General features: G+C 44.4%; 1 protein-coding gene across 3 annotated transcripts in view; it reads right to left on the reverse strand.

Moving 5' to 3' along the window:
• The window catches only part of Cacnb4 (calcium voltage-gated channel auxiliary subunit beta 4), a 246,132-nt gene that overhangs the window by 13,411 nt on the left and 205,494 nt on the right, over positions 1 to 27,227 (reverse strand). For 2 of the 3 annotated variants that reach the window (XM_032903284.1, XM_032903285.1), the window contains exons 5-12: positions 25,163 to 25,293; positions 22,701 to 22,777; positions 21,294 to 21,313; positions 20,998 to 21,078; positions 20,007 to 20,065; positions 11,026 to 11,135; positions 6,450 to 6,601; positions 4,556 to 4,651 (exon numbers count right to left, since the gene is read on the reverse strand). In XM_032903284.1, coding sequence (XP_032759175.1) covers positions 4,556 to 4,651; positions 6,450 to 6,601; positions 11,026 to 11,135; positions 20,007 to 20,065; positions 20,998 to 21,078; positions 21,294 to 21,313; positions 22,701 to 22,777; positions 25,163 to 25,293 — 726 coding nt within the window. The remainder of the gene's footprint in view (positions 1 to 4,555; positions 4,652 to 6,449; positions 6,602 to 11,025; positions 11,136 to 20,006; positions 20,066 to 20,997; positions 21,079 to 21,293; positions 21,314 to 22,700; positions 22,778 to 25,162; positions 25,294 to 27,227) is intronic. The other variant, XM_032903286.1, reaches the window with a different exon arrangement.

Here is a 27,227-nt window from a genome sequence, read left to right on the forward strand (position 1 = left end):
CTGATTGCCTCCCTACTGGGAGTTACGTTTTTCTCCCTAGAGCAGATTTTTAAATGACCACAAATTCCTCAGTCCTTTCGGTACCGAGATGGTACACTATGTCCCCTCTCCTTGGATCTGGGTAGCCTCTGTGATCACTCTGTTAAGCTAAATACTGAGGAGATGCTGGGATGGGACCAAGATGAACCCTTAGGAGACTATGGTAGAAGCCCATAGCCCTGCAGAAATGGGCTCATGACAAAGGCCCTGAACCAAGTGGAGAGGAAGAACAGGTTGAATTCCTCTCACTTAACCCTGCTGAGTACCACTGTTTGAAGTCGCCATGTTTAAGACTGTGTATTTTGCAGTAATAGGTAACAAAGCTTGCTCTAGAAGAAGAGTGGCCATTTCTTTCGGTTGCATGGGTCCTGCTTCTTGCTTCTACAGAGTTTGAATGGAGTCTAGTCATCCCCATGATTTATATGCACAGTGATGATTGCTACTCAAAGGCAAAGTTGAATAGTTTTGGAAAGAATACCACTTGGCTCAACAAACCTAAATTATTTACTCTCTGACCCTTTATTGACTCTTCTAGCAAAATCCTTACCAATAGAGCCTCGTGTTCTCTCAAGTGGAGAATATGCAGTGTGCTGGCTAGTATATGTCAACTCAACACAACTAGAGTCATGTGGGGAGAGGGACGGCTCACTTGAGAAAATGTCCCCAAAAGTTTTCTCAATTAATGATGGATGTGGAAGGGCCCATCTCTGTGGGCAGTGCTACCCCTGGGTCACTGGTCCTGGGTGCTATAAGAAGCAGGCTGAGAAAAGCACCAGGAGCAACACATTAAGCAAAGTTCTATAGCTCCAGCTTTAGCTTATTCTCCCAGGTTTTTGACTTGAGTCCCTGCCCGGACCTCCCTAGGTAATGGACTACAAGCTTTAAGATGAAATAAATCCTCTCCTTTCCAAGTTGCTTTTGCTCATCGTGTTTTACCACAGCAACAGGAACTCTAATATATGTAGTAACTAACCTGTTGCTATTTACCATCTAGTGTATTGGTTCTCAACCTTCCTAATGCTGTGACTTTTTAATATAGTCCTCGATATTGTAATGACCCCCCAACCATAAAACTATATTGTTGTTATTTTATAACTGTAATTTTGCTACTGTGATGAATCATAAATACCTGATATGCAGGATATTTGATATGCAACTCCCAATGGGATCATGACTCACAGTACGAGAACCACTGATCTGGAGTCTTCCTGGATTAAGACACTCTCATTTTCCAAGGCATCTACCCTTTGGGAAGCCGGTTCACCTCTTCTTTGTCTCAGGTCCCTCACTTGTAAAACGAGAAGACTGGAACAGAACTGTATTTCCTTTTAAGTATTCCATGAAACATTAAACCCACCGGCTTTTCTATGGAAAAAGACTGGCAGACACAATACTGAGAAGCACAAGATATCCTCTATCCTGCTGGAGATACCGAGAGCACGTACTGGACTTCTAAACAAAGAAACCTGATGACCAGTGTTTGCATTAGCATTTGCTTAGACATCTTTTAAAAAAAAAAAAAAAAAAAAAAAAAAAAAGCAGTGCTCTTTTCCCCAATACCATCTGACATCATCCAACAATAAGGTGCACACTACAGTCTGTACCTGGTAGTCCCTGGGACCAGACATATCTTTTTTAGCTCCAGAAAATTAATTTTTCTCCTTCCCTTTCCAGAACCTGCTGCCTATGACATCATCGCAGTGTGAGTGAGACCCTGCTCCTGGAGTCTGCAGACTCAGCAGACTGGAGACACAGAAGCCAAGTAAACAAGCTGCAGATCCTTCCAAAGGAACTAAAATGTCCCAGTGATCACCAGTCTCTGGGAGACAGTGATAATTATGGTCTGGAAGTGAAGGGGCAAATGCAGACACATTTTTAAAAATTGTTCCTGGCTTTTGTAATCTGGACATTTCTTCATGTGGGCCAAAATAGAATGCATGATTCTTCTCCAGAATGACAAATGCTATATGCACACAATATCACACACTTTAAAAATGTTAAGTACATGTTACCTTAATTATTGCTCTGTTGAAAATGCTAGGCTTTCTGACCAATTATTCAGAATAAAGATGTGCCTGTCTTGTTAATGTCGTGATAGAGGAGGGAGGTCCTCCTAGTACTCTGACAAGTTGAGATTGCAGACCTGGAGACAAACCCAGCATGTCGCTCACACGTAACTATGTGAAGGCGCCTAATTTGGGTCCCATCTATCTCAGAGGTAGCACGGCATGCAGATACACCTCTGTAAAGGCCCCCTTGTGATCATCCTGGCATGAGAGAAGGCATTCTAAAGAGACACTTGTCAACTTCTCTTGGACTGTCAGACTACAGAGACAATGAACTCCAAGGGACTAGGATTTACTCGGGGACCTTTGGGTGGTGCATAGAAAGGCCGAAGCCATGGTGTCCGAGGAAGAAGAGGTTTTCCACAAATGACAAGCTTTCAGAGCAGATGGGGATGTGATGTGTGGATGAGCTGGACCACACCAGGACCAGAAATTCTTGCCCCTTATTTAAGCCTAAACTTACATGCTAGCATCCTGAAGGTGGGTAGGGGACCACCGGATGCCTTTGTTCTTCTCGCCAGTCTGGACACATTGATTTCCTCTGCTCTTCATTCCTTGTTTCTTTAGTTGGCACACTGGATAGGTGGTGGGGCCTTGCTGGTCAGGACTACTGAAGCCCAGGATTTCACTCTAAAAACTGCAGGTGTTTTCTAGCAACGACACTAGGGGGCATATTGGCTTTCACCCCTCCACACTTATCCCTTTATCTGTTAGCACCTCGAAAATCTCAATTTCAATAGGTCATAAATTAGTTTCTCTGTAATTGTTTTGACTGAGTGCTAATAAACTGACATAAAAAGAAAAGTTATTTTCTCCAATAAATCTCTTGTAATTCCATTTCCATTTTTAGTGACTGCTTGCTAGAATACTGAATTGATTATAACTACTATTCTCAGATTGTCCTAGAAAGTAGAAAGAATAGCGCAGTTGCTGGCTGTTCGTGCCTGTAAAGTGTATTTTGCTAAAATAATACTGAAGAAATAATCCTCGGTAAAGACTATTTCTCTTCAACTGTGAAACATTACAGGGCCAGGGGTTGGGTGACACGTTCTCTTCTGGTTTCTTGTGTTTTAACCAAGCATTCCACTCTGTAAGTGACATCTTTAGTAGGCCACATGGCATTAACATAGATCCCTGGATCTATCTGCAGGGCGGGTAACCTGATAGCTGTGTTGTGCGCGGAGGGTAGGTGGTGGTGGAGAAGAAGAAACTGCTTGGAAGTCAGATCCACTTCTAATCTTAATTCGCTATGTGACCTCAGCAAACTCATCAATCGACTCTGGTTTAAGCAACAAGTGGGACTTAAGGCCGTCTATTTCACTGGCTCATAGTGAAAAGCATCCAGCAAGCTGTGTGGCAGGCCCATGTTAAATATCTAATGAAGAGATGTAGCCTTGTTCTTGCTTTTCTTGTCTGTGCAATCTTTCGTTCATTCTCTACGCCTTCACCACACATTTATTATGAGCTCACGATGATGGAGTCATATGGTTCGACCTTGAACCTGAGAGGAACACCCTCACAGAGTCCCACAGACCAGGTATGGCAAAGCACAGAGCACAGTGGGGGTGACGACAGTGGCTCCTGGACAGCATGTATCAAGTGCCAGGCACTGTTCTAAGAACTTTCTCACACGCGCACACAGGTACCTCTTGGATTTTCACCCCAATCCTTTATAGCAGGTGTATGTAGCTTGTCTTGCTTTGAACAGCCATGCTGTCTCACCTCTCCAAGTCCTTGAATTGGATTCTATACTGTCACAGAGCATAAATGACCCTTATATAAATATTTTTAAAGATCTAGTGAGCCAAGACGATGGTTATATCTTTTAGAGAAACCTAGGCACAGGAACCATTAGTCAACTGAGCAGACACAGACATGACTAGCATACCATGCTTTAAATGCCTATGAAAACAGTTCCCAGCCCAGCCCACCAATGTGTGCCCTCCAATCCTGCAGGTGTTTTCTAGCAATGACACTAAGTGACATATAGGCTTTCACCCCTCAAAACTTATCCCTTCATCTGTTAGCAACACCCAGACCCTCCAGCTGCAGTCCAGCTTTGACCTTCAACCTTACACTCTTCCATGCCCGCCAGAATCTTCTAGCAGGAAAGTTAAAGGAAAGGTAGGCTGGCGTACTTTCTTTTGCTCTTTTCTTACAAGTGCACACCTAACTGGATGTGGTGCCTGGATGCTTGCAAGGTAACCACGAAAGTAGGAAAGAGAGAGGGTTTCAGACTCGGAGTTCGGTTCTCAGGACAAGGCGGACACTGTGCTGTCCTGGAAGCCCGAGTCCACCGAATAGAACACCAGCAGCTCACTCCAAGAAACCACTCACCATTACCACCTCTGTTAGAATAGAAGCCATGACATAAAAGGAAAGAGCTCCCACCCCCGCCCCCTTGTAAATGGTCATCAATGGTTAAGAGGAAAAAATAATATTTTACTTACAGGGGGGCACTGGGCCAGTTTATCGGCTGCCACTAGTTGAACATTCAAGTGTTTGCTCTGGGACTTTCCTCTGGACTTAATCAGCCGCTGTAAAACCTGACAAGATGACAGGAACCCGAGGCATTGTCAATGAGTTGAAAGAAAACCAAATACACTGGGCTCAGATTTTTTTTTTCTCAGTTTATGTAACCCTGAGGATTAGTAAGGAGAATCTACGGTATGAGAAATCACCCACTCAGAATCTCGGTGCTATGCCCTGTGGGCCTAGAGTGCACTGAGCATGTACATCCTGTCCTAACTCCCTGTGAGGTCCTGAGGACAGCCTCCCTTCCCACCTGGACCTTTACGTCTTTTGCGGACTTCAGAGCTTCCTGTCAGAGGGAAAGAGCTGGTCTCTTCCTGGTTAGATTGAGTCAATATTTTGATATTATTTGATTCAGTAATACTTCGGTTCATTATCTTCATGTCAGATATTTATGCATGTCAAAGTTTTCAATAATTAATGAAATATTTGATTTTATTTTAAATTAAACGATTTCAGGATTGAATACGTAGGTAAAACATTTGTGTCCAAACATTGCTGGACATAAGACAGACTGTATCTACAGCTTTGGTCATAGCTGTAACTGCATTTTGGCCATGCGCTCCTTCATTTTTCATTTATGTTGAAGCAGGGCTTTTCTCCACTTCAACAGTGTTCCTTCATGAAGTCTGTGATACCTTAGTGCATGGGTCCATGTAAGTGCCTGACCCTGGACTTCCAGATACCACAGTGGTGGTGCAGTGGGGATGGGGTGACAGCCTTACTGCAGAGGATGCTTAGACAAGGGGCAAGGACAGTTCCAGTGGTCCAGGGAATGCTGGTCTGTTCTACCCACTCTCCAGAACTAACTGACCACGGTTGGGATCCCCACACTTAACGGCAGAAGAGCAATGCCCTCCAAGAGGCTAACGTCACAAGCTTCTCTAGGCTTTAACCACAATAGGAGACCGCGGTTTGGTTGGGGAGTTGGCTTTGCATTTAGGCAAACCAACCTCATTCTAGGAGGCCTTGGAAAGGGGCTAAGTATTAAGATAACACCTCTCGTGGGTATCTATTCCATATTTACTTTTACAACACCATCACTGTTTACAAGCCAAAGCGGGAACAGTGAGAAGGCTCAGTGGGTAACAGCAAATGCTACCAAGCCTGATGACCTCAGAGCCTCAATCCTCAGAGCCCACATGGTGAAAGGAGAAAACCTACTTCCATGAGCTGTCCTCTGGCCTCCACACACACGCTGCGACAGCACAAGTTCACACACTGACTTGAAAAACCTAAGTAAATGTAAGAACTAAAAGGACATCAAAATCAAGGGTGGGATCTGGGCCATCTTCCTGTATTCTGGTCACTCGGTACCATCATGACCAGTTGTACTTAACCAAGGAAGAACTATGTTCTTAAGAAGCCCAGCTACACACACATGACAAGGTCTGTAGCACTGCTGTGGGAGATGTTTACACACGATCTTTCACCTTACATAAAATATCTCTCTGGTTTCTGTACTCCCTCTCTCAACTGGGCAGAGAATAGAGGTGATTTAAGAATTGGTGTTAAACAGAACATTGGCCCAGAGGGAATAAACAGCCTATGAGAAGCGAGAGTCTACTTTTAATTTTCCTTCCTTGAGCTCTGTTTGTATCCTGTCAAGCTGACAGCAGGCAGGAGCCTCTCGAAGGGATGTATTATTACTCTCAACTCCCCTCAGATCCCTAGAATGTGAGTGCTGTTTTAAAAGGCGCTCATTAGCAGACTAATGAGCTCTGGAGACATTCTTCTGCCCCCAAACTAAAAGGGTCGAGAGGAACCTCCAGAGGGAAGCTTCTAGAGTGTAGACAGGAATGCAGTGATCACCTTTGGAGACGAGACCTTCACGTGGACGATGATGGGCGCTAACGATGTCTTTATCAGCTGTGCTGGGTGATTGATGGTGTCTGCATCGAGAACAACCAATTGCAAAGATCTTGCCAACTCGAAAATTCTTTCAATTTCACTCTGTACTTCCGCTAAAGGGGGAAACAATAAAATGGCAGGTAGAGGTTAGTCTCAGTAATAATTACTCATACTAAAAAGAAATAGGGTAGGCTTTCAGATGTGTGTCTGTACAGTAGAACAAACTGCTTTGGACTTTCATAAACCTGTCTAACACAATCTTTTCTCTTTTCTTTTCGAGACATAGTCTTCTTATGTAGGTCTGGCTGGCCTGGAACATGTTATGTCAACGAGGCTGGTCTCTAACTCACAGAGGTCTGCCTGCCTTTGGCTCCCAAGTGCTGAGATTAAAGGTGTACACCACATAATCTCTATTCTTTTTAAAAATCTTCTCTAAAGATAAAATTGTGCATAGAATGAAACGACTGGTAGAAGAACTCGAGCCAGCTCTCTTGGTGTGCTCTGTACACTCGGCCTAGCATGGAGTTATTGATATAGCCAGGGTGATTCCATTTGGGGGTTGCTTTTAACAAGATCCACATTTAGGAAACACATTAGAGGGATGGAAAGGGACTGTTATGTGCATTTTTGTATCCTGGCTAATTGTTGTGAGTTTCCTCAGATAACCAGGAGATTACCAAGTCTAGCTGAATTTAAGCTTTAGAGCCGGGGCTGGAGAGATGGCTCAGCGGATAACACTGACTGCTCTTCCAGAGATTCGGAGTTCAGTTCCCAGCAACCACATGGTGGCTCACAACCATCTGTAATAAAATTGATGCCTTCTTCTGGTGTATCTGAAGACAGCGACAGTGCACTCACATAAAATAAATAAATCTTTAAAATTTAGAGCTAATGGAATTGCCTAAGGTATAGTTACTATAACACACACACACACACACACACACACACACACACACACACACACACACACACAGAGTTGACTATATTCAAGTGCCGCATTGCATCATGACTCAAACCTATCTGGCTGGTTGCAACAGTAAGGTGACCCAAATCTACATCTTCTAAATTAGTCAAAGGAAAGTGTTAGTTCTTTTCAAATGTCTGAAGCAATCCAAGTACTTTGTTTTGGGACAGAGCCTTGCCACGTAGGTCAAGCTCATTGTGGTCTTTCTGCCCCCACCTCCCAAGTACTGTGATGAGAGTGTTAGTGCTACTAGGCAGGCTTAGGCACCCCTCTTCTCCTTGTTGTTGTGTAAAGCAAAACTCATGATCAAAGTATATGTTTTTCTAAAATACAAAAGTTGAGCTCAGCAGTGCATACCTGGCATCGCAATACTTAGGAAACAGAGGCAGAAGGACTTCAAGTCATCCTGGGAAACACAGAGAGTTTCAGCCTAGACTGCATGCTGCAGTCTCAAAAATTGATACTGCCTCACAGGTGGAGAACGGCGACAAAAAGTCCTTTACATAGTTTATGAATCACCGATGCAGTGGGTCATGCCCCAAATCTGAATTTGAGTCTAGACTTTGCATAGAAGCAAAAGCTTCTCATTTCTTAAAGAACCACTGACATTTAATGTGTGATCTACATTAGAAAGTATGAACATGAGGGGGCTAGAGGGATGGCTCAGCAGTTAAGGGTACTCGCTGTTCCTCCAGGAGACCAAGCTCAGCTCTCAGTGTCCTTATTACATGGCTCACGACCACCTCGAATCCTGCTCCAGGGCATCTCTCTGACCTTCGCACATGCCCCCACACCTGTGGTGTGTACACACACACACACACACACACACACACACACACACACACACAGGCACACACAGACACACACACACACAGGCACACACACACACACACACACACACACACACACACACTCTTTTGAAATATGAGCTTAAGCACATGTCACCTTCACGTTATCAACTACTAACGTCCTGAAGGGTTCCATGCTGACTCTCCAGTGACCACCTTTTAGGAAATCTGTTTAAGGAAACCTCTGCCTTATGAGATAATAGTCTATATTTGTTAGTAATAACGAACATACATCCATTTCTTTCTAGCATGTCAGAAAGGATTTAGAAAGAAATTTTTCTTCAGGGCATTTGGAAAATAAAGCCAATTTTTACTGCAGTCTGTTTCAGTAGAAGGAAATTGGGGTGGGTCCTCAATTTGTGCTTTAACTGATCTGCCTCTTTTTTTGTAATGTTAGTACAAGTTTTATTTAACTTTTAAAATTTTTTATTGGTTATTTCATCATTTATTTACATTTCAAATGTTATCCCCCTTCCTGGTTTCCCCTCCACAAACTCCCATCCCACCCCTTACCCCCTGCTTCTATGAGGGTGTTCCCCTATCCACCTACCTGCTCCCACCTCACCACCCTAGCATTCCCCCACAATGGGGCATCAAGTCTCCACAGGACCAAGGGCCTCCCCTCCCATTGCTGCCAGATAAGGCCATCCTCTGCTACATATGTAGCTGGAGCCATGGGTCCCTCCATGTGTACTCTTTGGTTGGTGGTTTAGTCCCTGAGCTTTGTGGGGGTCTGGTTGGTTGATATTGTGGATCTTCCTATAGGGTTGCAATGAGGGATGGGGAACTTGGGGTAGCCAACAGAAAGTCCCAGGTGCCAGGAAAGCAAGAGTCTCCCAGGACTCAATGGGGGTGACATTAGCTGAAATACCCAACAAAGGGGAGAGAGAACCTATAGAGACCATATCCAGAGGTTAGGCACAGTCCCTGATTGAGGGATGGAGCCACCCACCCTTCTCAAAAAAAAAACTAACCCGAATTGTTCCTGTCTAAAGGAAATACAGGGACAAAGATTGGAGCAGAGACTGAAGGAAAGGCCATCCAGAGACTGCCCCACCTGGGGATCCATCACATGTGCAGCCACCAAACCCAGTCACTATTGCTGATGCCAAGAAGTGCTTACTGACAGGAGCCTGATATGGATGTCTCCTGAGAGGCTCTCCCAGAGCCCTACTGATACAGATGAGGATGCTCTCAGCTAGCCAACAGACTGAGCACTGGGTCCCCAATGGAGGAATTAGGGGAAGGACCAAAGGATCTGCCACCGTTTTAAAGAAGGTTCTAGGCAGAACTACAACAGAACAAGCTGACATCATTTTAGTTTCAAGCCTCACATATTATGGAATAATGTAAAATAACATTTGATATTTTTCTGAAGAAACAAAAAGGCAGTAATACAAACTGTACTGCCTCATGATCAGAACCCACAAAGCACTCTTAACTCTCGGTCCAAATAGCTCAGAAACACCAGGGTTTTATTTACTCTGTGCCAGTAATGAACTGGAGTGTTGGTTCATATTCACTACTGCAACACTCAAAGCCCTTGGGCAATGGCCCTGTACCATAAGCAGTGGTGGAACTTGGGTAGATCAGGAGGAGACCACATTACACAGTGGATAAACCCGGTATTTGGAAAATATGTATAAAAAGCAAATTAGAGGCACAAGGAAGGCAAAGGCACTTTTATCTCATCTTCTTCAAGAAAACCAACAACCAGACAGGTTCTCAAGGGGTTCTAAGGGAAGCTTCTTTGTAAATCTGTTACTGGTAAACAAAGCTGGGGCAGTCATAGAATCTGGTGCTGGAGGCCCTTAATGAACACCCTTTACCACTAGACTGGAGTGCCCCAGCATCTCTGGAACTAGTGATGTCCCTTGTGCCCAAGTTGGCTCAGTTTGTTTGCTTGGTTGCTTGCTTTTGAGACAATGTCTTATGTAGTCTAGGCTGGCCTTGAACTCCTGATCCTATTGACTCCACTTCCCAGGTGCTGGGGTTAACAGATGTTCATATTCTCACTCAGCTGCCAAAACTGTTATTATTTCATGGGCTCAGGGAGACATTCCCCGTAGTGGCTCACTTCTGTGCACACCCTAACTCATCGAAAACTTCCTATTCTCCTTTATGGGAGGATTTTTAAGGTGCTTTACAACAAGTACCCAGGAAAGACAAGTTTAAGTCCTCTGCATGTCCAGCATGGTAGTCCCCATTTCCACTGAAAGGTGTGATTCTTCTGGGTATACCAGTTGGCCACACAAGGATATCATTACCTTCCCCTTCTAAACACCTTGTTTCCTCCCGTGTCAGTCGTGTGTTACCTGCGACAGAAACCTTATTGTGAAGTTTAGGGAAAAGGAAATACGTAGTCTCCCACGGTCCAGCAGCAACTGTGTAGAGGAGCCTGAGAAGTCTGCTCCCACCACACTAACTGTCTAGAACTGAGATGACAGGGGCGGGGGGGGGGAGGATGGAGGGAAGTAAGGAGAGAAGGAGGGAGGGAAGCAGAGAGAGACAGAGAGAGAGAGACAGAGAAAGAGGGAGGAAGGGAGGAGGAGGAAAAGGAAGGGAAGGAGAGGGGGGGTTCTGACTGCTGCAGGACTCTGCCCCTGTCCTACCCATGGGCTGGCTTTCACCACAGATATTCAACCCTTCTCCAGGCAGGTCAGTGTCCAAGTAGGACAAGATATTCCCCACCCATACACCTCATGCCTATATGAAAACATCTTACCTAGGCTGGATCTGGTGTTTGAACGTTCAATTATTGCTCTCTTGCTAGGATTGTTGAGGACAGACCTCTTAGCAAGAGAAATGTCGGCTGTCACTCTGGTGATTGATATCCTAGGAAGAGGAACACAGAACAGAACAAGCCAGTAAAAATGTGGCTGTCTGAGTGACTCATAGCTGCAGCGCTTAGTAGACACTCCACACACTACCATGGAACCACCGTACAGTAAACATCGGCCACGAGGATTTTAAACAGACGCTGGCTCCTATGAAAATACAAACCACGAATGGTGGCAGGCTTTGGCTCTGTAGCTGAAAAACCACTCCAGTGAAAATGTGCTTCCTCCATTATGGCCTGGCCAAGTCGCCTTTAAAGAATGCAGCACACCAGGAGGGGATCAAAACATGAATTAAGCACGCTCTTTCTAGGAAATAGCTGTACCATTTCCTCAAAATTCACAGTTGATTTGCTCTTGAACGAGACCTTCAGGATACACAACTGCTCTGCCCCAACACCACTGGCTGGAAAGGGAAAGCTTCATTTGATCACAGAAAAAAAAAAAATCAACCAGTTGGTAACTAAGTTGTGTTTCTTGGCTCAGTAGTTAATCTCTGATATATGAAGTATTTCAACCCCAATACCTGAAGTCAATGTGAGCATGAGACTGGAGTTGTGTTAAGTGAGAACACACATTGCCATCACGGAAGACTAGAGCTGAGACTTTGTATGGAGAGAGGGGAACAACTGGAATACACATTATCAAGCAATAGCATGTAAATTTTTATCATTTTAAAATAATTTTTAACTGAGACCGCTGAGCTTCCAACTATTGCCTGTAGAATTCAAAGCTGGTCCACCTAGGACAATTAGAGAGACCTTCCCTACCCTCATCCGCACATCATCATGGCTGAGTCAGAAAGGGGAGGATCGCTTCCCTTTATCCTCATAGCAGACTTATTCTTCTCCAGGGCTGAACTTCTTTGAGGGTTAGAGCAGAGAAGGAAGCATGGATTTAATTGTACGTCTTTTCACTCCTCCTGTTTCCGGCCATTTTAATGCCAACTGGAGAGACTGGTGACTAGAAGCCTTGGGAAGGACCAAAAATTGTCCTTTCCATAAATGCTTGGAAACAAACCAACAAAATTTTTTTGAGACAGAGTCTCACAATATGTATATGCATAACTTTGAATTCATAATCCTCCTGTCTCAGCCTTCCTTGTCCTGGAACCAAGGGTAACCACCACTGTGTCCAAGCTACAGAAAGAGCAGAAGAAGTTCTAGCAGGGTTCTGAAGCCAAGTGGTGCTGGCCTGGGTGGCTGCATTGATAAGCTGCAGGTGCTTGGAACACGGCAGTGTTTTAACTTTTTGAATTTTTATGCCTTGATAATTATTTAAGGCAGACTCAAATTATCCCACGCAGAAACTGAAAGCTGCGAGGAGATTTCCCGGGACCACCATGAGCGTCAACATGAGCGGAAGAGTACACCTCTGAATGTCTGTCTTCTCCATGGGGCCCACTCATGAGTTCATTGTTTTGTGAAAGAGAAAGAAAGTAAAGAGGAAAGGAGGGGAAGAAAAGTTCGACTGAACTACGTGACATCTGAAAACCCTGGTGAGCAACTTCTACCTTCTACTAAGAGGGAAACTGAGAACGGAGAAAACTCGCTTCGTCCCAGGCAACGAGGATCTCGAGAGGCCTTCGTCGTAGGAAGAGGCTGGCTCACCTAGCTGCACGACTCTCTTTTGGTTCAGTTTTGTTTGCAGTAACAACTCTTTAAGATGCAGGTTTACAACCCCTGCCCCGCTGAGAGCATTGTGAGGGTTCAAACTGGATTTGAATCAAGTGAGTCACGTATGTCAGTTTCTACTACTGCCCTTTTCTGCTTCCCTCCTTCCCTCTCTCTCTCTCCCCCTCCCTCTTACCCTCTGTCCCTTCCTTCCTACCTACCTTCCTTCCTTCCTTCCTTCTTCCCTCCCTCCCTCCTTCCCAGAGTCTCATTCTGTAGCCCAGGCTGACCTCATACTTGCTGGACTCCCTCTGCCTTCGCCTCCTGAACGCTGGGACTACAGGCTGTGGCTGCCATGCCTGCTCACGCAGTTCTGAGATGTAATCTCCCCCAGGCAGGACTCGTGTTTAATTTGGGGCTCTAGCTTTCCTGTTTGTTACAGAGTGGAGCATCTGAATAGAAGCATATTTCACATTTCATATTCTAGAACAACCAAGTATGTGGCTGTAGATAAGTGGGAATGAATTGAGGCACAATTCAGATTTTCCAGAATAACTTTGGCGGTGCCAAGATTTTCTAGTTCTACGTAAGCCAAATTGTAACTCCTGGTTTTTTAAGTTTTGAGGAAATCATGAACAAATGTGTATTCTTGGGCTTTCCCTGGGTTCCTAAGCTCCTTTACAAAGCTATCCAAGCTCTCCTGACCTTAATGTATAGGGAAACAGCTGCTTTGACAGTTAAAAATGGAGGGAACAATGTGGGTGGCAGAATGCCCCTTTTCTCGTTTTATTTTCTAATGAAAAAGACTCTATTAATAATAGATATTGTCTGGTAGCAAAATGCACACGCATGACGTAGGGTCCAGGAAGGAGCAGACTCCGCCTGGATGCCTAGCATTAAGACGAAGGTTTTTACTGTTGAATGGCTTGCTATTGTCAGGGCCAGAGAGCAGGCCCTGGTTTCTTTCTTTTTAAATAAAAGTCACCTCAGCAGAGGTTTTACATCTGCCTGGTCCTCTAGCATACCCGTGCATCTAGAAACCTTCAAAGTCTTCCCTTGTCAGTCTCATTGAGGCAGTGTCCGTAGTTGTGGGACAGCAGGAGTTCAGTTACCCTGAAAGTGGGGTGTAGCAGCTAACGTCCCTGAAAGCCAGCAAAACCATTCTGTAAATCCAGCAAGTCTGCATCCGGCCTGCTGCAGGCCTCTAGCACAGGATGCCAGGCTTGGCGGCAGGAGTCCTTATCTGCAGAGCTATTTCATCTGCCCCTCCGCATTTCCTACAGGAAGATATCTCTTTCAGTTATGACACAGCCATTCACATCTAATTAGTATTCCCGCATTCAGTATAACACATGTTTTTAAATCCCTAGTGCTCACATGGAAAAGTGTTCCAAAGCTGTCTGAACAGGGTGTCGAGGGAGACCCAGGGTCCCCTCTATCTTTCTTTTGATTTTCATGCTCAAGGCCAAATTACAGCATGTTTGAGACTCATCCCCTAATCAATAAAAAGGTGTCAGACTTGTCATTAGTATCTCAGAGGATTATTGCTGTGGGAGAAGAAGGCGCTTTATAAAACCAGTTTCTTGAGTGATTGTTCTTAGCATTTGTGGTGGTTTAGGATGTCCCCCATATTCTCAGATATTTGACTACCTGGCCCCTAGTCGGTGTCACTGCTTGGGGAGGCTTAGGAGGCATGGCCTTCCTGGAGGAAGTCCATCACTGGAAGCTACTTTGAGGTTTCAAAAGCTGTATGTCAATTCCCAGTTCGCTTTTTGCGTTTCTTACTTTTTTTTTCCGGAGCTGGGGACCGAACCCAGGGCCTTGCGCTTCCTAGGTAAACGCTCTACCACTGAGCTAAATCCCCAGCCCCGCGTTTCTTACTTTTATGATCAAGATGTCAGCCCTCAGTTCCCAGCTCCGGTCACCAAGTCTGCCTGTTGCAATGCTTCCCCTCTGTGACTATAATGGACTCCGAAACTGTAAACCCCAAGTACCCTTCCTTCTATAAGTTGCCTTAGAGGACTGGATGTGACGGTGCATACCTTAAATCCCAGCACTTGGAAGACAGAGGCAGGCGGTTCTCTGGGAGATCCACACCAGCCTGGTCTACACAGCAAGTTCCAGGCTATTCAAGGCTACACAATGAGACACTGTCTCAACAAAAACAGATAAATAACTAAATAATTAGAAGCTGCCTTGGTCATGGTGATATATATGTGCATGTGTGCATGCATGTGTGTGTGTGTATGTATGTATGTATGTATGTATGTATGTGTGTATGTATAAATGTATATAAGGAAAACAGTTGTAAGACCTCCAAGGACTCAAGGGGAACAATTTCCTCGTATCTTATCTTCCACCACCATGAACTCTCCCATCCCAGACCTGGTGAAACCCATATATAGAGAAAACATTGTGAAATTCAGTGCGATATGAAGTAATTTAGGCATTCGAGTTGGCCCAAAAATGTTTAGTTATTTCTAGTGTTTGAAGCCAGCACAAGAAGAGAGAACTGTGGTCGGAGCTGTGTGGAAGGGGATGCTGGTTATAAGATAGACGCTTCTTTTGCCATTTGTGAACTGCAATGGCGAACAGTTTTCATTTACGTGGTGCAGCTGCTTTGTGATGTCATCAGTTGACTTCCATTAACAAACTCTGTACTGAGTTTCAGCACCTCTCTAGGTTGTCTGCTTAAATTCTTCTCTTACAAATTGTCCTTCACTTGAACGTTTTGGGTTGTTTTGTTCGTTCCTTTTAGTTTGCGTGTTGGGCATAATTCCCATTTCTTTAGGACTCTGTCTATCCTTGTAGGCTTCACAGGATTCATGCATGATTTCAGGACATAACATGATGCTACCTAATTGTCTAAAAGATCGCACACTGAATACGTGCTAGTAAAAATAAAATTAATAATATAATTATTAATTAAAATTCAGTTGATTAATTAATAATAAATAAAATAAAAAATTTAAAGCCTAGATGACAACTCTTGGGGATTTGAAACATGGTGTAAGTCAGCAAACTGTGGCTGGTGAGGGGCTTGCTCAGCCTGTCAGTGCTGGGCTGTGCAGTTGTACAAACTTCACTGGTGAAGATGACCCCCGGGTAGTGCTTGTGGTGTGAAGTAGAGACACTCTGTCTGTGCCCACTATGTCCCTCTAAGGCTGAGTGCCACCGAGTCCATTCACAGGAATCACTCTTGAGTTTCTCAGGAGCCACGTGGTCCTGCATTTTTCATTTTCCCTTACGTGTATTACAGTTAGACTCGAATTGAGTAAGGCACAGGCCTAAAGTGACACATTTCCAAAGAATGAAAGGACAAGTTACCCCGGCTTTTGCTTGTTGCAATCAAGCCAATGGGTTTTGTCTACTCCGCTGCATTGACTTTGAATGGGGGTCTCAAAAGCAGTGTTGAGCAGGAAAACCCCCTAACCCATGGGTCTCCAATTTGCTCTTTCTGAAAACCACAGGGCACTCTCTGTCTGTGAGGTCTACCGTACCATAGTCACAGCCGAAGAAGCTCTGAGCAGGCTTCTGTTGACCGTGCTGTTTGTGCTGCTTCGCCGTGTCAACGCCTTCAGTGGAACAGCTCTCTCGGCTATGCGCTGTTTTCCCTCCTTTTATTAATTGGTAAAAACACCACACAGCAGATTGTCACAGCTCGAAACACAGTATTCCCCACACAGAAGACGTGCTAGCGTTTATGTGGAGCTCCCAGCCAACTTCTCCCTTATCCAAGCATCCAGTCACTCTGCAGCGGGCTCACAGGGATTTTCTTCAGTACTGTCTTCTTCTAGTTACCTGAAAGCAAGCTCAGTGCCCTCAACTCCCCATCTTTACTAACCATTTCTCTCTAGCCTTGCCTATGCATCAGACTCTTCCAGGCCTGCCTCTGTCTCCAGCTGCCACTCTAGCTGCTTCCGGATCTCACTGCCCCCAGATTCTCTGCATCATCAGACCCCATGAAAACTTGGCATTGAAATTTTAATTCTGTCTTTAATCTGAACAAAGCTTCTGTAGTGTAGATACAGTGACCATGGCGGCAGAATTCTACTTGACTCGAGACTAGCCTGTGCTGCGACGAAATGAACAACCTTTTGCATGGCCTTGGGATTAAGGACGGCATCTGTACTCACTGACACAGCAACTGAGCCATTCAGCTCTTTCCCCTTGGCCAAATATTTGGAAGTAGTTGCTTGCTCTCTCCAATGCTATTTTCAACCTTTAACAACATCATTTGTAGGAACGTCATGGGGAACCAAAACAATCTAACACAAGCGTAGGCCGAGTTAGGAATTTGTTCCCATCGAGGGCTGTAATGGTATTAGACGGGGTGGGGGCACTGCTCAGGGAAGTGACGGCACCCGAGGTGAAAACCAACGAGTCCACACAGAACTGAAAGGACTGTGCTCATGCAACCTAGAAGAGCAGACTTGGCCTCTCATGTTAGCTGCCTTCCATCCCCAGAGGCACTTGTGGGTGAGAGCTATGGCCCAGAGCACCACAGGACAGGACATAGACCATTACTGTAAGTTAGAGTCCAGGTCTAGCTGTTTCTTTGTAATACATTTTTAGGACATAAATTCCCTAGTAGCCAGAACCTTCTAGACAGAAGAGGGTTGGCTGTCTATCTGAGGGTGGTGATTGGAGGAGAGATTAGAATTGAAGAACTCATGTTTCCTCTGCCAAGACTCTAATATTCATTGTGTTCCTCTTGTTTCCTCCAAGATAGCTCAATTTTCTACCTGTCTTGAGAGAGAGAGAGAGAGAGAGAGAGAGAGAGAGAGAGAGAGAGAGAGAGAGACTATAACCATGCCTTCCCCCTTTAAACAACATTCTGTGCCCACTAGACTATGGCAAGCTCCGTTTTCTCTACATCTGAGGTATACAGCAACATGGTACTTCCCACTCTCCTTCGCAGCTAAGAACACAGCACAACAAAGTTCTAGCCAATGAAAGGAGCTTTTATGGGCACTATTTGCAGGCCCTAGAGGCCCCTTCCCTTTTAGCTAACTGGAGAACTGAGGTCAAAGGCCAAGGGCCCCAAATGGTAGGGGAAGCAAATGTTCTGCCTGAGCTTCCCCTCACCACTTACCTGTTCTTCTCCAACAGGAATCCCCGACTCCGATCACTTAGTGAGTAAAGTCAAGCTTCCAGTGTGTTCAAGTCATTATGCATCTGGGGGTCTATCAGTAAGGTGACCTACCCTAAATTCAGTCATATACTTAGAAATCCACCTAAGGGCAGACGAGCGTCCCTATTTCTTCAATGCAATTCTCAATTACTGGAAGTAAAAATCGTAGCTTTGTGTGTGTGTGTGTGTGTGTGTGTGTGTGCATGTGCGTGTGTTGTATGTGTAAGTGTGTATGTGTTGTGTGAATATGTGTGTGTATGTGCTGTGTATGCATTGTGTGCATATGCTGTATGTGTGTGCTGTGTTGTGTGTGTGTAAGTGTATATGTGGTGTGTGTGTTGTATGTATGCATTGTGTGTATATGTGTTGTATGTGTGTGTATATGTGTGTGCATGTGTTTAAGTGTATATGTGGTATGTATGTGGTGTGTGTATGTATGTATATGTGCTGTGTGTGCATTGTATGTGTATGTGTTGTGTGTGTATATATGTATGCATGTGTGTTAAGTGTATATGTGGTGTATGTGTGTGTTGTGTGTATTTATTGTGTGTGTATGTGGTGTGTGTGTATGTGTGTGTTATGTTGTGTCTGTATATGTGTGTGCATGTGTGTAGGTGTATTTGTGCATGTGCATCTGTGTTGTATGTGGTATGTGTATGTGTGTGTTATGTTGTGTGTATATGTGTGTGCATGTGTGTAAGTGTATATGTGGTGTGTGTGTGTTGTATGTACGTATTGTATGTGGTATGTGTATGTGTGTGTTGTGCACAGGTGTCCACAATACAAGACACTGGGAATCCCGATCTGCTCCTCTCCACCCTATTTATTTGAAACAGTCTTTCCTAACACAGTGCCAGCAAGCCCTCCTGTGGTTTGCATCCCTTCCTACACAGCAGTGAGTTTGCAGGCCCATGAGAGTCAATGCTGGTTTTTCTGTGAGTGCTGGACGCCTGAACTCAGGCTCTCTGTTTGTACACAAGCACTGTCACCACCGCCCCACCCATCCCCTCAGCTTCTTTATGTTGTATCTAGTCTTAGATACAATGATTATCTTCACATGACTACATAGAAGGCTTTTATTTGACAAATTATAATGCATATACATATTTGTATGAAATTACACATATTTTTACTTAAGTTTTATCTACACATGATTTGTGCTTGAGGCATGATTACTTTGCCTTTTCTTTAAATGCTGCATTAATTAAACTCTAAAATCTATTTCAAAGTATTTAAAGAGTTGTAAAAGGAACTATTCAATTTAAAGTGAAAATCTGGACACATTCCTGAGGTTTCTCAATGTGCACTATATAAATTCACTTCTGACAAAGTTCAGGTATTTTTCCCCCGGTGGCTGTCTCTGCACAGACCACACATTGAGGACAAGCATGCTCTCATTGTTAAGTCAATACAGATCTCCTTCACTTCCCTAGAAAACCTAAGAGCTCTAGACGCTTTCCACAGAACTGAAGCTCAGAATCTGAGGGCTCAGACAGAGTGATAATGGCTTGTAGTGGGATATGTACAAAACATACCTAAAAAACATAACAAAGTTATTTCTAAACATATGTGCAAATAAGTGGTTTCCTTCAATTGTGACGCTGAAGCTTATGTCCAAGTGATGACTGCTGCTCCCTTGTTATTTGTATACAATACATATATATACATATATATGTATTATATACAAAGCATATATGTATATAAATATATATATGTATTATATTAGACCTTCGAATCACACGCACATGAATACATGCATTTGCACACATGCCCAGTTCCCAGACACTACCCAACATGACTAGTGAGCCATTACACTCATCAGAAACAAACATTTTAACCAATTTCTTCATGAAAACCAGTTTGGTATGAAATCACCAGTAAGGGAGAAAATAAACACAAATATGCATTATACCCAACAAATGGATTAATTTCCCTTTCCAGGCCCTTCTGTCCTTGGGGGCCTCAGTATAATTTCATATTCTCATAGCTGTCCCAGTGTATACTCTCCCAGAACATTGAGTCCAGTGTAATTACTAGACTTCTGAAATGGTTGGACACAGTTTATCACACTTGTTCAGTTAGGGGGATAAAAGCAAAAGACAAAAACATCTGTATGTCTCACCTCCCATCAAACCTGTGCTTCAGGAAATCAAAGAGGGCTTTCTGCATCATGTCTGTTACCTTTGCAGAGGTGAGAAAAAAAGAACGAGGCAAACACAACAGAGAGAGGGAGAGAGACACAGAGAGAGAGAAGTCAAAAGTGAGAGAGGCAGAAGCAAAGGACACAGTGACTGAGGAGAGACCCCATGATATCCAGGCAGCTACAGTGGGTCTCGGAGGGCAGACTTTCATGACAATCAGAAGCAGCTGCTAGTGTCTCCCCATGCTTCTCCTCCAGGGTGCTGAGGAATGAACCTATAGTTTTCACCAGGACCCCAGGCAAACCCTCCTTCCTATTTCTTCAGGATGTGGCCCTTCCTCGAGGAGATAATAATCTCGTTATGCACAGGGATGCTGTCCATCTTTGCATGGCTGAGTTATGCTTGCCTCTAGTGATGAGCAGTGGATAATCTTAAAGTTGGTACTGGGCTCGGCTGCCCTGCTTGCCCGTGTGTGTTAGGTATTCTTCTTGTCAGGAACTTAACTTTTTGTTTATAACTTTCCTACTCATCACCTGACATTTCCAACTCAGAGAGAGATAGAATCTTAGATTTGCCTCGAAAGTCATTAGGTCATTCAACAAATGTATACTAAATGCCTCCTCCCCATCAGACATCATCTTATGGGGAGGGGTGGGTAGCCTGAAGGTTGTCCTGCTTCAGACTTAGATATTACATCCCCCTTGTTTTATCCATTTAAGCACAAAGCCAGAATGGCAAAATTTGAAATGTCAGGTACCACAGCCTGTAGGCTTCTTTATTACATGGCAATGTTTAATTAGTATCCAGAATTTAATCCCTGTTTTTACCGGTTTTCCCCACCACTGCCTACAAACACTATGAGCTGCCTTGCACCGGTTCCTATCTGTACTCAGACCTTGGAGGGGCCAGAATACGAAGGACAGTCCCCGGGGTTCTTGGTCAGGAAAAGGAGAGTAACGGATGAAATTGTACCTCATAACCTTTCAGTGATGGCCCCACTAACACCACAGGACGCATTGATGGCACAACATCATACGGAGGAATGTGCTCCGTCTGAAAAAGATGAGTCGACATGAGTGAGAAGGTAAATTAGAGTCTCTCTTCTCGACAGCCACAATATGTGGAATTCTCAGTAAGTCACTACTAAGGGTCCCCACCGAGGAGGTCCATCCCTCACTTTATAGCTATGTGGGTCACGGAAATGGAACATCCACAGGGATGGATGGATAGGAACCTTAGCAGGAGTTTAAAAAGGTAACACAACTTACCACTTTCTGCTTCTGTTTTGCTAAAAGACAACAACAAGAGCCATATCAAAATATGTCACCTCTGTTAAGTGATAGCACATGAGTTTAAAAGATAGGAGAAGGTACCCTGTAACTGTCCTGACTGCCTGCCTGACACTCCCTCTGCAGGCCACAGGCCCCTGCCACTTCACTCTGGACAGGCTGTGTGAGAACATGGAATACAGACATCTTCCTCTTCAGTGACTTTCCCAGTAGAGGCTGGGGATGGGCACTCAACAACACTGGAATTGTTAGCCAATCCTTAAGCATGTGTGTGCCCAATTGGATGTGCTATTCACAGCTGGGGCAAGCTAGCTAAAGGGAATGTTAAAAAAAAGAAAGAAAGAAAAAAGAAATGATACAATGTAAGCAAAATCTTTATCACCTCACCCATTCGTATTATTGTTGTTACTGTTACTGTCTTGTATTTGTGACTTTGGAGAACCCAGAGGTAATACTGCAGATGTTCTGTATTCCTCCTGAATACTGATACCTCTGTTTTTGCTATGCTCCTCTCAATTCTTAGCCAGTTTCCCCTGTCCCTTCCAGAGGGTAAGAGAAAAGCTGGTTGCAGAGCCCAGTGTCCGGCAAACAAACAGAAAGCAGAATCTGGTTCACAATAGGCAAAGGTGGCTTTGATGCTCTCTAAGCAGCAGGTCCTATTTATGTACAGCCACGTACAGAATGTTTCTCAGCCCTGGAGGTCAGAATGAATCCTCCCAAGCAAGAACCAAGCCTCCAGAGCTGTCCCAGAATCCACCTGGCATTGATACATGCTGCGGTGTGTTAGCCTGCCATCTGAATTGGTGAAGTTGGGTGCTCTGATTCGGCCACACATCCTGGCCAGAATGAAGTTAGCTGATAGGAGTCAGAGAATGGGATAGAAGAAAACTTTTTTCATAATTTCCAAAGACACACAGTATTTATTGAGAAACCCTGTTTCCATTGCATTAATTCCAGGGCTCAGCTGGAATTGCCTGATGTCCAAACATAAAAATAAGGTAATCTTGGCTGCAGCCAGGTTACAACCCTTCCAGGATGTACAACCTGGTCCCAACACGTGTTAGAGCTTCACGTACAAGCTGTACATTGCTGTGAGGGTTCAGGAACTTTTATCTCTGTTGGCCTCGCAATCTTAAAGTATCTTGAGTGCTTGGGTAGAAGGGTGAGCTTGAGATTGGCTTATACAGGGAGAGTTACTGGCTAAAGGTGAACGAGATTTTTTAAATTATACCGATGACCTGACTTCTTATACCATCGGTACTTTCCAAATCAAATAGCATTCAACTGAGCAAGGCAATTTTACGTAAAAGAAGCATTAAATCTTTAAATCAAGCCTTTATTTCCAAAGCAGTAAAAGTGTTTACAGAGAGTAGAAAGACCCCTCACCTGTTGTTGTGGGAGTTGCTCGAAATGTTCCTGACACCATTTCTCCCAGACTGGAGGAAGAGTTTCCACTCGATTTCCTAGAACACAGAAAGGAACTTAAGACTCATTCCTCAGATCCTTTGAAAACAGAAGCTGAGAATCCAAGGCGTGCTTTGGCCTTCTACTAAATAATTCACAGCATACCAAATCCTGTTAGAAGGGAAGAATCTTCTCAAATGCTTTCTCTGAACTCATTTCTTGGAGAAAGTGGAGAACTATTTGAGACCTGGAATTACTTTGTCAATTTTCTTTCCCAATTATCTGTACAAAAACTGAGCAGAAAGATACCCCCCCACCCCCGTAAGGATGGTCTCTGGAGCTCTGTGTTTACCTAAGAACAGTCATCAAAGTGCTGGTCAGAGGCCAGGCAATTCAGAACAAGCAAGGACTTCTTAAAAGTGTTGTGTGGGAGAGAGTGTTACATGACCTGTTCTGCTGTATGCAGTAATGGGTCTATCGATAGTAATTCAGTTACGTTTATATTCCTGCAATGAACAGGTCTGCCACTTACTGGCAGGCTGGTGGGACACACTGAGAGATAACTTTGAGTATTAGTTTTCCCCATCTATGGACATAGGAGCTATCTATACCCTACAGAGAGGAGCGTGACAAATGCACCTCTGTGAAAGAGCCCTGGACTTCATTGTTTCTCTTGCCTCAAAGTAAACTATATATATATATATATATATATATATATATATATTTACATGTATATGAATGTATTAATAACATTAACAATGGCGAGAAATGGGGAGTCATATTCTAGTAGGAGATAATCAAGGCTACACAAGAAAAATAGGTAAATACATAATATCTCTGAGAGTAGTAAGTGTAGTAAAAATAATTAAGTTAGAAAGAGATGGAAAATACTGAGAATGGATGGATACAACTTAAAATATGGGGGGGAAGGAAGGCATCACTGGAGTGGTGCCACCAGGAGCTTAAAAGAGACAAAGCAAAGGAGGAAGAGGGGTCTTAGGAGGGGGGGAAGAGGGGGAGGGGGAGGAGGGGGGAGGAGAGGGAGAGAGATGCCACTCTCCCAGGAAGGGCCAAGTGATGCCAGTGCGCTGAAAAGCAGAGAGGACGAACTGTCCAGAGCAAAGGGAACAAGATGTTAATAATAAAACATTTTTACAAATTAATCATTAGAAAGGTGGGTTAATGATACATTCTCTGATCTTCCATTACTCTAGAAAGTTTTTCATCATGATAAAAGCAAAGGGAACCTTAAATAACACAAATTTTTAGTTGAAAAAAAAGCTAACTGAAAAGAGAGACTGAGTAAAAAAAAAAATGGCTTTGTCAAGACACGGTGATGCAAAACTCTGATTCTAGGGCATGAGGCTGGAGCAGAACTGCCTCATGAAGACAAGCCAGGACTATATATCAGGATTGTCTCAAAACGACACTAACGCTAGCAGAACTTGCTCTGCCTGAAGCCTTTTGAAAAGTTCTAACGTGTATGGGTGTATGGAATTAGCACTTCACAGAGAGCAGTGTCACAGCATCCCAGACCCAGTGCAGCTCGGACTCCTCTCCAGCTGTGCTCACACTCCTGGGACCTGCCATTAGCCCTCTGAAGAGCTGCTTACTGTTTGCTTTGACCACTAGAGGCTGGTCTGTCACCTCTCTCCAGTGCCAACAGCACAGGGTAAGCAGAAGATGGCACAGGACCCCAGGTAGAGAAAGGGGTTCCAGGGACTGGCTGCCACCTGAGCTGCCCTGAGAAATGAGGCCCTGCGTGACTCTCAAGAAAAAATGGGGTCTGGAGATGGGCTTACTGAGCCCACAGGAAGCAGCTTCCAGTGCAGAATCCATGTGGGTTTCGGGGGTGCTAGGGTTCAGAGCACAGTGTATATAATTCAACCTGAAACCTATGCATCCTCTTCAAGAATAGCGTGTGTGCAGGTAAGTGTCTCTTTGCTTTAAAAGCCAGTTTTCATTAGGGTCCAGGCAAAGAGAATTGTAAAGAACACAAGTTCCTGAAGTGAAGAAAAAGAATCCAACTGAAAACAGAGGTTGAGGCAAAAGGATAAACAGCATCACCCAGTTTTTAATAATAATAATAATAATAATAACAACAACAACAACAACAACAACAACTTACTATTATCCAATTTTCCCACCAAAAAAAGCAGGGAAGGAGGGAGGGAGGGAGGAAAAGGAGGGAGGAGGGATGATGGGAAGGAGGGAGAGAGAGAAGGAAGGAGGGAGGGATGAGGGAAGGAGGGAGGGAGAGAAGGAAGGAGGGAGGGATGAGGGAAGGAGGGAGGGAGGAAGGAGAAAGGGAGAAAAGGAGGGAGGGAGAGAAGGAAGGAGGGAGGGATGGAGGGAAGGAGGGAGGGAGGGAAGGAGGGTAGGAAGGAGGGAGGATGGAGGGAGAAAGGAGAAAAGGGTAGTTCATGAAGAAGATGGGGTGTTACCCGCCATGAAAACGGCCTCTTTTCTGTTCCTGCTGAATCCGTATGTTCTCCAAGCGCAGTGGACTTGGGATGAAGCCGATCTCACAGCCCTCCTTCACCAGCCTTCCTATCCACCAATCATTGTTATATTTCTGGAATGCAGAGAGGAAAGCTGCACTCAATAGTGATTCTGTCATCCTTGCACAGCAGTAGTTAACTCCAAGGAAGCCGAGTGATACAGTGTTATCCGTCCCGTGTGCACAAGGAAGCGGAGTGATACAGTGTTATCCGTCCCGTGTGCACAAGGAAGCGGAGTGATACAGTGTTATCCGTCCCGTGTGCACAAGGAAGCGGAGTGATACAGTGTTATTCGTCCCGTGTGCATAAAGAAGCCGAGTGATACAGTGTTATCCGTCCCGTGTGCACAAGGAAGCGGAGTGATACAGTGTTATCCGTCCCGTGTGCACAAGGAAGCGGAGTGATACAGTGTTATCCGTCCTGTGTGCATAAAGAAGCCGAGTGATACAGTGTTATCCGTCCCGTGTGCATAAGGAAGCCGAGTGATACAGTGTTATCCGTCCCGTGTGCATAAGGAAGCGGAGTGATACAGTGTTATCCGTCCCGTGTGCATAAGGAAGCGGAGTGATACAGTGTTATCCGTCCCGTGTGCATAAGGAAGCGGAGTGATACAGTGTTATCCGTCCCGTGTGCATAAGGAAGCGGAGTGATACAGTGTTATCCGTCCCGTGTGCATAAGGAAGCGGAGTGATACAGTGTTATCCGTCCCGTGTGCATAAGGAAGCGGAGTGATACAGTGTTATCCGTCCCGTGTGCATAAGGAAGCCGGAGTGATACAGTGTTATCCGTCCCGTGTGCATAAGGAAGCGGAGTGATACAGTGTTATCCGTCCCGTGTGCATAAGGAAGCGGAGTGATACAGTGTTATCCGTCCCATGAGCCATGTCCCACTGTGCACACAGGCCACCGAGACCACAAACACCATGCTTCCGTGTTTTGTAGGAAGTGTTTTCATCTCACAGATGAGAGGAGGGTTCGTCAGGGGCTTTCTTTGTAAAGGCGCAAATGACAAATACGCTCTCTACAGCAACTTGTCGCATCTGCTGTCCTACTGTGGAAATAGTCACAAAGCCTCAAGAGGCTGCGTCTCAGGGTAAGTGGCTTTGTGGCAGAGGCAGTGGGCCAGTTAGGACCATGCACACTATTTTTTTGTCAGCTCTTCTCAAAAGCAGGTCCTAACTTCTAGATCCATTCAGTTTTTTCAAGAAGGCCTACTTAATCCTCAAGGCAAAAGATCCCACCAGACACAATTTGTATTGATGCCGGGTGTAAAACATGGTGGGTGTAAAACGTTGATGGGCAGTCACTCATTAACAGCTTTCGGGTGAAATGTGCACAACACTTTACTGTCAACTCTCATTCAAATGCAGGGTTTCAAATTAAGATCCAGCCCATTATTTGAGGAAAAAGTCTGAAGTTACGAAGTCTGAACGAATGACATGTTTGTACATAAAATTTGGAAATAATGTCTATATGGCCTGGGCCTAATGGGAATGCCAAGATTTCTTCCAAGTTTCATGGTGTACAAAGTTAGGGACACAAGTCCACAAAAGACTCTGTGGGGGGGTTGGGGATTTAGCTCAGTGGTAGAGTGCTTGCCTAGCAAGCTCAAGGCCCTGGGTTCGGTCCCCAGCTCCGGAAAAAAAGAAAAGAAAAAAAAAGACTCTGTGGGATGCCCATCTATCAGCATGGCCCTACTCTAAATGCCAACAAAATTATATTGACAATAATTGATTGACTGAGCCCAGGGCAGACAGAAGTTTATTCTAAGCCACCTGTCTCAAGGAAATGTTTCTACTGGTAATTTCTAGAAAATAGATAAAAATTATATCATGAAAACCTCTAGGAACGAATACGAAAGTGTCCTTTAGCAGTGTTGATAAGAAACTCATTTCCTTTGATTTTATGTGTATCTTGGTGTATGTATACATGTGTGTGTGTCTGTGTATGTGCATGTGCATGTATGTGTATAAGTGTATATGCGTTTATGTGTTTATATGTGCATATGT

The sequence above is a fragment of the Rattus rattus genome, chromosome 5 (assembly GCF_011064425.1).
Source record: "Rattus rattus isolate New Zealand chromosome 5, Rrattus_CSIRO_v1, whole genome shotgun sequence".
Classification (NCBI taxonomy): Eukaryota; Metazoa; Chordata; class Mammalia; order Rodentia; family Muridae; genus Rattus; species Rattus rattus.